The sequence below is a fragment of the Aulostomus chinensis genome, chromosome 2 (genome assembly GCF_037954235.1).
Source record: "Aulostomus chinensis isolate RoL2024-O1b breed Wild chromosome 2, RoL_Achi_v1.0, whole genome shotgun sequence".
NCBI lineage: Eukaryota > Metazoa > Chordata > Actinopteri > Syngnathiformes > Aulostomidae > Aulostomus > Aulostomus chinensis.
Genome location: NC_141321.1, coordinates 22,058,793 through 22,069,295, shown reverse-complemented (window position 1 = coordinate 22,069,295; position 10,503 = coordinate 22,058,793). Strand labels below are relative to the sequence as shown.

Here is a 10,503-nt window from a genome sequence, read left to right as displayed (position 1 = left end):
GTACTATCAGCATGTTTATTTGTCAGTGGAATCAATTCATTCGCCGATTAGTAAAGATGAACACAACTGAGCAAACCTCTTGACTCTGAAGGGTTTGGTGTTGAACACTCAGCTGATCTCTTGATGACATTGATTTATGTCTTGCCTCCAATGATCTACGGGATTCTCAGATTTGCTGTCGCGCAAAATATTCAGAAATACTTAAAGAGTAAGAGTTGCTTGAAGTTTTCACTTGATATCTAAGATTCATACCAAGTTTTGTCAGAGTTTTAGCAGATTTCCCTCACTTTAGTTACATTCCTAGTTTAAAAGTTCTGTTTTGTTTTTTGTTTTTTCCAGTTTTTATATTATTCTGCCCCGTTTCTAACGCTCTAACTTAAATTTAAAAAAAATCACCTAAGAATACACAAGTGATGTCTGAGACAATATTTTATTGACTTCAAAATAATAATTGATCAGTGAGAGCGTGCAGTTGGTGCGTATTATGTCTCTAACGGTAGAAGAGAAATACTGCTTCATTTTATTAACAGGAATCCTGATCACTTTTTTTTTTTAAAGCACAAGAAAAGCATCAATTTTCACAGATCAAACCTGTACATGAAATACACAGCCAATTCCTGGAATCTATTTTATGATGCATGGCCGGTACTAGCGTGATTCTAGTTGGCCTCAAAATTGCAATCACTGAAATTGAGATTAAGACTTTGAGCTCTCTGACCTCTGAGCAAGTAATTGGATGGACTTTTATGCAAGTGGGTCAGATGGATGCATGTTCAGGGGTTCCTGGTCATCAAGTCAGCTGGCGTTTATTACTCATAAAACAACAAATTCATGCTGCAAATTAAGCAAGTAAATAAATAAGTAATGCAAATACTAACACATTTCTTGACGTATTTGAATGGATCAGTCTGCACCATGGAAACAGTGACAGAGAATAATGCAGAGTTATTGTGTGCCCATGGTTGTGCCGGCAGGCCCCCTGCACAACAAATTTGGGGGGTTTCATGGGGCGGGGCGTGACCTTGTAGTGGAGCAGAAATCCCCTGCCACTCAAGGTACCTTGTGATTCTCCGCTCTCCTTTTGAGTGCGGCTTCTGCGTAGATTTTGACGTGGGCAGCAGCAGTATAACAAGCGTCAGGCCATTTCTTGTAAATGCCCACAGTTAAGAGAACTACACTTCCGCAATGGGCGGCACTACAGCGGCTGTACAAGCTGTCATTGGTCAGAGTTTGGCAGCTTACTCAAATAGTCTTCATTCACACGCGGCGCAATAAATAGCAGTCGCGTGTCACGTAGATCTCACTTGATTCGATCTGACAGTTTCATCTCAAGATAAAACCTCCGGTCATTATCAAACTGTCAGGAGCTCTATTTTTGATTTCCTTCTTAAGTACAATTACTACAGCTGTTTCCCATCCATCAGAGACAGTAACAGGTAGACACAAGTGCTCAAAGCGCTGTTAGGACTCCATCTGGCACCAAAACAAGATGACCAACCCGGGCGGTCGGAGACTGAAGCAGTGGCTGATGGAGCAGATCCACAGCGAGCAGTACTCCGGACTACTGTGGGAGGATGAGAGCCGCACTATGTTCCGGATTCCGTGGAAACACGCAGGAAAACAGGATTACAACCAAGAAATAGACGCGTCCATTTTTAAGGTTTGGCAGTTTTGTTTTGTTTTGTTTTTTGTTTCAAGCGCAGTTCGGTAAAATAATTCTGTGAGGCGCGTCTTCATGCCTTGTTCTGTCCTGTCCGAATGAAAAAAAAATTAAATAAACAATGAATTTTGGACAAATAGGAAATGGAGTACACACACACACACACACACACACACACACACACACACACACACACTATCTATCTATCTATCTATCTCTAGGCAAGGCAAGTTTATTTGTAGAGCACAATTCATACACATGGCAACTCAAAGTGCTCTATATATCTGTATCTATATCTATCTATCTATCTATCTATCTATCTAGATAGATAGATAGATAGATAGATAGATAGATAGATAGATAGATAGATAGATAGATAGATATGCATGCCTATTGGAACCTAACAAACCTGTTTATAATTATTATTTATTATAATTATTATTCTGGGGGACAATAACATCTTGCTCTCTTAAATTAAAATCCTTTCCCTATCATTTCAGAACTTCTACTTTCTTCTGATTATTATTATTATTATTATTATTATTATCATTATTATCATTAGTGGTGGTGGTAGTTGTAGTATTATTATTAGCGGTAGTAGTTCTAGAAGTAGTAGTAGTATCAATGAATGCTTTCCCCTGTCTCTTTTAGCCAAAAGCATCAAATTAGAAATAACAAGAAATAAAAACCTGTTTTGACAGAGCATGAGTCTTTAATCCAGAGGTGCTTGGTGTCCCCTCCACAGGCCTGGGCTGTGTTTAAAGGCAAGTTTAAAGAGGGGGACAAGGCTGAACCAGCAACCTGGAAGACCAGGCTGCGCTGTGCACTGAATAAAAGCCCCGACTTCGAGGAGGTGACCGAGAGGTCGCAGCTGGACATCTCAGAGCCCTATAAAGTCTACAGAATCGTCCCTGAGGAAGAGCAGAAAAGTGAGTTGATGTTTTTGGGCCGGTTTTTGTTGATTCAGAGTTTCCAACGATCCAACTCTTGTCTCCATCAGCTTCGTATAACTCTTATTAGACCTTTGAATTTGATTTTATTAAAGCCAGAATGAATCACATTTAAACCAATATTCTGTAAAATGTTTGTATCATTAAGAGTCCAAATGTCTTCTTTTATAACTTTCATCATTATCATCCTCCTCAGATGGCAAGAGCTCGGTGATGATCACGGCAGCAGCCACCAGCTGCGGGGATGTTACTGACATGGACTGCAGCCCTGCAGACATAGAAGGGCTCATCAAAGAGGTAAAACTCAGTCTGACGTCAAACCAGTAAACCATTGTGCTCTCCACTCTTACACACCCCTCACACTTTTCCCCCACACTACACTTTACTTCTAGTGACATCCTGCTTCTTCTAGCACTTGCAGCACCAAATCGGCACACGCCTCGACTTGATCTCCATGTCTGTGCGAGCAAAGGTTTTTCCCTCTTTGATGACAACTAAAATGTCTTTTTGCAGGAAGATAGCTGTAACATCCAGGCTAGTCCAGAGTATTGGCCCCAGAGTAGCGGCAATGGTGAGAACACCCTCCATACACCCCCCCAAAACACACACACACACACACAAACACACACACACACACACTCACTCACTCACACACACTCTACCGATTAAATTAAACCAGCCACAGTTCAGTCAGCCCAGCTTTGTGATACATGATCGCTGTCGTCGAGAACGTCCGTGTGTTAAATAGAGTTTCTTTGGTTGTCTGGTTAAATCTGCAATGGAAGAATTGACTAACTTCCTGTTGAACTTTGCTGACTAAGGTGAATGTTTCTTTGAAAGATTGTGCGGAGAAATGTTATTTCTGATGATGTGGCAAAGTTATGACACGACAGTGTGGTCAGCGATGACTTGACCGTGACCACTCCCTCTCTCTAATCCACAGCTTTCTCACTACATCAGGACCCTCTGCCGTCTGGCCCTCACAGCTCAGGTATTTGTTTTATTGTGTAAAAATTAACATCAGATCTATAGATAAAGACATGTAGTAGCTTAAGGTCCACATCCTGCATAAAGCTCAACGACTTTCCTCCTCTCCAGCTTTCTCCCAAATGATGATCAGTTTCTACTACGGAGGAAAGCTGATGAACAACACGCTGGTTACTCACCCTGAGGGCTGCCGGATTTCCCCAGGCCAACAACAAATGTGTCGCGGTGCCCTCTACAGTTCAGACGGCATGCAGAGTGTTCATTTCCCTCCAGCTGACCTCATTGAGTATGAGCGCCAGCGGCATATCACACACAAGCTCCTCGGTCACTTAGAGAGAGGGGTGCTGCTCCGGGGCAATCATGAAGGCTTGTTCATCAAGAGGCTGTGCCAGAGCCGGGTCTTCTGGAGCGGGCTGGGTGAACAGTACAGCCCCGTGCCCTGTAAACTGGAGAGGGATGCTGTTGTCAAGATTTTCGACACAGGGAGGTTTCTTCAGGGTGAGTATCAATTACAAACTGAAATCATGCAGGCTTGATAAGATGCAAGTACTTTCTGAACAGCTCCATGTGGTTTTCACGTTGCAGCTCTGCAGCTATACCAGGAGGGACAGTTCCCAACTCCTCCTGATCCAACAGTGACTTTGTGCTTTGGAGAGGAGCTCCAGGATCTCAGTTCTGCCAAGACCAAACTGATAATTGTGCATGTAAGAATATTTCTCAACCTGATTGTTTAATATTGCATTGTGACATTTGAGTCTGGAAAGATGAGCACTGTATCACTACAGATAATTAAACCGCCCAACTCTCTCCGGCGTTAGATCACCGTGGTGAACTGCCAGCACCTCCTGGAGGCCGTGAACCAACGCCGCCCCCAACTTTACTGCAACAATCCCGTCCTGGACATGACCGACGACATGGCCACCGAGCAGATGGCCCGCATCTATCAGGACTTGTGCAGCTACAGCAGCCCTCAGAGGCCCGCCTGTTATAGGGACAACATGCCAATCACTGCCTGAACAGTGAGGATGTCCTCAGCATGTAGGAGAGCAACGTACAGTGCTTTTTCTATCCACATGCACACAGTTCTAAACACAGCTACGCGTCCTTGTTACAGCTGAGCCTCCAGCTCACGAGGAGATGCAGCAATATGTAAACATTTGCAGGACTCAAATCTTTTAGAAAGCTTTAACGACAGGTTCATACATTTATCTCAACAGATCTGCTAAATCTCTGAAACGTTCTACTCTGAGGACTTCACATACCTTCTTCTTCTTCTTTACTTAAAGAAACCCAAACCGGCTGATATACAATAACAGGTGATTTTTCTTTGACAGGTGTCGACTTTTTTTGGGGGGGGGGGGGGGGGGGGGAGGGGGGAGTTTCTCCTTTTCTGTTATGATTGCTATTTCGATAAGGATTCAACTTTTTTTTTCTTTCTATTTTTGTTTCCAAGAAATTCAAAACAATGAAAAGAATAGTTTATAAAAGGTATGCAAGATTTGAGATGCAATGTGGTTTCATATTACAGATAGGTTTTACTATCGACTGTTTCAGTTGACCACTATTTTCATCAATTTTTTTTTTATAAATGCATTTATAATAAACGGATGTTTTTACTGTATGGTTGATTGCTCTCATGTTATCTTGTTTATTTTGATTATAAAGGCAGACACCCAGACGATAACAGGCCACGACAACAGAAGCTCAAAATGATAGATTGACCCTAAGTGTCAACAGTAATTTCAAGCGCATATGAAAATTTTATTTGTAGAAACATTTTTAAAATGGAGGAACCATGGAAAAAAAATATTTTAAATTATTGGAAGTATTTACTATTTATTACTTTAATTTGTTTTTTTTATTTTTATGACTGTGTGTCCTTTTAAGGAATGGCAAACAATAAAACAAACCAAGTAGATTACTTTGAATTTCCTGATATCGTCATAGGTGTCACAAATATTGCACTTATTTCCCCTCAGCGAATACAGAATATTTCCTGCGTGCTTGTTTCATTGCTTTCATGACTTCCGACTTTCAGAACGCGTTTTACGGATGAACCATGTAAGCCTGCCAAACCATTTTCTAAACACGTTTCTCCACGTCTAGTCCGATGTCTTCATGATCCTGAAACGATGCTCCATCTTTGCATTTGAATTATGGTTCAACTGGTTTGAACAATGATTGATTGCTAAAGAGAGACTAAAGAAAACTGCCAAGTAGAACATAATTCACCTTGATGCATTAAATATTGGGCAATGAATCAAGAATGATTTGGAAAAATTGAATTTGAAAAAAACTAAGGCTCTCATTTATTTTCATCCTTTGAGATTGAAACAAAGGGCTTTAAATTCCATCCATTTTCTTCCGCTTATCCTGTTAAGGGTCATGGGTCGCTGGAGCCTATCCCAGCAGCCTTTGGCTGAGAGGCAGGGTTCACCCTGGACAGGTCACCAGTCCATCACAGGACCAACACATAGAGACAGACAACCATTCACACTCACAGTCACACCTACAGTCAATTTAGAGTATCAATCAGCCTCGTCCTCTCTTGATGTCTTTGGACTGTGGGAGGAAGCTGGAGTACCAGAGAGAACCCACACAGGAACAGGGAGAACATGGAGACTCCACACAGAAAGATCCCGTGCTGGAGCCGGGACTCGAACCCGGCACTTTCTTGCTGTGAGGCGACAGCGCTGACCACTGCACCACCGTGCCGCCCCAAGGCTTGAAATTTTTAAATGAAAATGCCCCGTTCAGGGAATAGAATGTGCTGTGAATGCATGTTTACCGCTCTGCTAAAAATCATACAAATGCAAAAGAAGGATCCTCAGTAAGACCAGAAACTCATGGAAGACCTGTTTCTCCTCCATGACTTCAAAGGTCAGGAGGAGACATGACCGACAAAGACTGATCTCCCTGAGGGCATGTAACTTTGAAAATAAGCATATTAGGAAGGTGCATGGTTTCATAATGTGTAATAAAAAGGGTCATACAAAACAAAAAAAACACTAATTATGAGGAAGTTGGGTGGAAATCAGGGGGTAATTTGTCATAGAATATTTCCAAAGGAGACCAGCATCGTACCAAAATACACCAAAATGATGGCAACCTTCACATACAGCCTGTAAAAGCTAGAAACACTAACTTTAATCACATTTGAAAAAGTATGCAATAATATATGTAAATACATAATAAAGATATATACGTGATGTAAAATAGACAAAAAATACATATTAATTTGACCAAAGCGTAACTCGCTCACTTTTTTGTGTTTATTTAAAAAAAGAACTTTTTAAAGCTGCTGTAGTCGCAGCGTGAGACCACATCATGACAGACATCATGTGGTCGTTTCAGAATAAAACCCCTTACACTGTAAAAACGAACCACCGGTTCGCTGAACAATAAACACTGGTGGCATATTACTGTTGCGCAGGTGTGTGTGTGTGTGTGTGTGTGTGTGTGGGGGGGGGGGGGTAGATAAGTTCCACAGAACAGGAACATCAAAATTGCTACAGGAAGTGGACAACCCCCACCTCCCACATAAGATACGCGGAACCTTAAAATAAAGATTAAAAAAAAACCCGCAGACAACTTGTCTATCATTATTATTTTGAAATTTGAATCAGTCTGATGCATTTACAGAATTCAGCCTTTGCTTGAATGTTGTTTGAGCGATGTTGAAGAAAAGGAGACATGGAAACATCAAACCTGAATACATCTCAACTCCAGTCACTCCTTAAGACCTGCTTTTATTGAAGGCATTTCCTGGTTTTATCTGAGCTGTAGTTACTGATGACTTATTTTAATTTTGATGTTTTTAACTCTTTTTTTGTTTTGTTTTACATTTAAATTGTTTTACTCCTGCTGTGTTTTTTAATGTGCCAATTGAGTCTCATTTGTTTGCCTTTATTTCAAAGCACGTGAGTGTTTTTAACAGTGCTACATTAATAAAATGAAGTCAATTTGATAACATGAAATAAAATAAGATAAAATAAAATGCGAAGAAAAAGAAAACTAATTGCCCGTGTATTTACATTGGGAAACTATTGGACTGCTCATCATTTAAGGACCTGTATCGTTTTAATGTCCCGTGCCTGCCACCCCCCTGAAAGACACTGAAAATTAAGGGCTGAATGACTCATGCGCATGATGCTAGTGTACTTCAGTATTCTGAGCCTTGCTACGGATGAGAAGATTAGATATTTTGTAAACTGTATAATGACACTATAATATTTAAACTGAACTGCTCTATAAATATGTGAAACATCGATCTCGCCCTCTTTTTTTATTTTTCGGACATAGAAGCTTTACAGTTATTTAACAGCTTCTTTTAGAAACTGTACTTCACTAGAGTACGTCAGTGTCGTGGGATACATATCTACAAAAGGCCATTATAGCTGGGGTTGTCATCTTAATCCATAATTCTTCCTTTGAACCTCAGATACTTCAAAGGAAAAAAAAAAACACCTCAGTGAGATTTAAGACAGGACGACAGGAGCTCAGTTGGGAGGATGTTTAAGAGGAACAACCAACAGTGGACTTTCACTTTTGATGCTTGGAAATCTGTTTAATTTATAAAACAGCACGTTCACAAATGTTAACGTGTGATAGTCTTGACACTGAAGGATGTATCATAGGGAGTGCAACAGGAAGGGAGGGAGGCACGTATGTAGATTTTTGCTAACATTGTTCACATTGCCAGTGTCTGCAATGTGGTTCTCTTTGTATTGCAACACATCTTTGTGGCGTCTGAGGCTTCCCACAATAAACCATCAGAGATGAGTGATAAACAGAACTGATGCTGCCATCCTACGTAACCATGGCCATCTGCTCCATAACATCTCCATTCCCTGTGTTGTACAGTAGACACTTGAGGGAACCAGCTCCTGTTCCATGAAGAGCAACGCTTCAAGAAAATCATGAAAATGAAAGCAGAATAACTCCAAACGGAGAGCTTTTACTGATAAGTTTTAGGAACGATCTTTTTTGGGGGTGGGGGGTTGTGGTATGACCTAAGACCTTTCAAGCAACACCCCTAAACCTGGCTGCAGGCAACATTTCTGTAAATGTGCCAGTGTTAGCCAGTTGGCTCTTTTAACTGCAACTGTCCCTGTCAAATATTGTGAACATTTAGATATAATTATTTTTTCTTGACTTCATTCATTTGTATCGCTTTTTTTTTTTAAAGTGGTACTTCCTCATTGTTCTCTGTTGTTAATCATATGCATCAAAGCAGTTTTCTTTATTTTGTGGACATTCTCTGCGCGATACACCTGATTCTAATCCTGGGCAGAAAAATGGGCCTCAGTCATGAAATGTTCTAGTGTGCCCGCTTTACACACACACTATAGGACTGGCTAATTGGAAGCCCCTGCCCCTGCTCTCTACTGTGTACCACTTGTCACTTAAACGTGTCTGCATTGCTGCGTGAGTGTACTTCAGAGTGTAGATGTCAGGAGTCATCAGCTGAGGCCTAAAATAGTCCTTACAAATTATGAGTTCATCATACAGCAAGTTTAAATGTGTAAGAACAGTTCATGAATGTGCAAAGCCATGATGTTAAAAGTGCCATTAGTTACGTCTCTCGGGAGAGTGCGGGTTTAGAATCTGTGTGGGTGAAATGAGATGATGCATCCAGAGAGGAAGTGGGAGCACAGCCGATACTTTCAGACAAGAGACAGGTGAACAGAGAACCCACAGTTTAGGAAACAGGGAGAGATTACACACACACACACACACACACACACACAGGTTGGCCACCGATCAGGGATCACATCCTCTAATGAGTATCAGTTCATGCCCAAAGGTTCCCCCAGCTTACACCTATACAGAGGCTCCAGGCTAACTGTAAAGCCTAGAGACTTACAGAAGTTCGATGATGTTGTTGATGTACTTTATTAAAGAAACACAGAAAGAATAGTTTACGAGGCAAATTTTTAATTCATTTGAAATGAGGTGGTACAAAAGGAAGTAGCAAAATTGGTGGGTTTAAATAAGTGCCTTGCGATGAATATAACAATATTTCCTTTGAAATGTGGAGGAAGAAAAGTACAAAAGAGTAAATACTAAAGCACAGATACCTTGACATTTTACTCAAGTACGGTATTTTGGTAAAAATATGTAGTTGCTCCCATCACTTTTTGTTACTTGATGACATGTGCACCACATGTGATCGTCATTAATCCTCAGCTCTGTTCTGTCAGGTTTTATAGCTGCTGGAAAACTCAAGTAGCAGAACAATGACCAGAGACGACACCGACCACCCTGTTTTTGAATGGTTCCAGCTTTCTGCTTCTATGTATTTCAGTAAGAAGGCACTTAACTTAGGGGAGACAGAAACAATAAACAGAGGCTCTGCTTACAATAGAACGATGTTCGATTCATACTAAGTAATCACAGGCCTGGATTAGATATGGTTGATACGAGGACTACGACTGCAGGCTCCTGGCTGCACTGACCACTGCAAATTTGCATTAGTGAGCACCCTGGATGTTGGGCTCCTTGACAATCGTGATCCCTGACCGCCTGATCAGGCTGTGGAAACACAGGAAGGAGCCCAGGAAGATGATCCAGCACGCAACTTCTCCCCTGAAAAGAGGAACAAACATGTAGACCTTCTGTGGACAGTTTAAGCCATTTTTAAATTTGAGTTCATGAGAGTGAAACATGAACAGGATTTTAAAAGAACTGTAATGATAATGACATTACAATCTCTTCAATTTTCTACAGTGTCCTCTCAGTTTTAGGATCCATAATCACAAACGATATCCCGGGATGTTGTTTTTTTTAAGAGATTAAAAAAAAACAACAACTCCAAATTACTACAGAAACACTGTAATTTGGTTTCATATTCAGGTGAAACAAAACTTTGAAAATAGTAAGAGATGGATGATGAGGGGAAGACCA

At 40.9% G+C, this 10,503-nt stretch overlaps 1 protein-coding gene across 1 annotated transcript; it reads left to right on the top strand.

The window, feature by feature from the left end:
- Nucleotides 1-1,299: 1,299 nt before the first annotated feature.
- On the top strand, nucleotides 1,300-4,952 carry irf8 (interferon regulatory factor 8). The gene is made up of 8 exons (XM_086194868.1): nucleotides 1,300-1,660; nucleotides 2,406-2,589; nucleotides 2,807-2,907; nucleotides 3,124-3,181; nucleotides 3,554-3,601; nucleotides 3,709-4,095; nucleotides 4,183-4,301; nucleotides 4,416-4,952. The coding sequence occupies exons 1-8, from the start codon at nucleotides 1,490-1,492 to the stop codon at nucleotides 4,611-4,613; spliced, it is 1,266 nt and encodes a 421-aa protein (XP_086050994.1). The 5' UTR covers nucleotides 1,300-1,489; the 3' UTR covers nucleotides 4,614-4,952.
- Nucleotides 4,953-10,503: the final 5,551 nt, after the last annotated feature.

Excerpts from the sequence above, each read along its gene's own strand:
- irf8 (XM_086194868.1), top strand. The coding sequence starts at position 1,490 with ATGACCAACCCGGGCGGTCGGAGACTGAAGCAGTGGCTGATGGAGCAG. Across the intron at positions 1,661-2,405 it reads TAGACGCGTCCATTTTTAAG|GCCTGGGCTGTGTTTAAAGG; the intron begins GTTTGGCAGTTT and ends TCCCCTCCACAG. Across the intron at positions 3,182-3,553 it reads GCCCCAGAGTAGCGGCAATG|CTTTCTCACTACATCAGGAC; the intron begins GTGAGAACACCC and ends TCTAATCCACAG.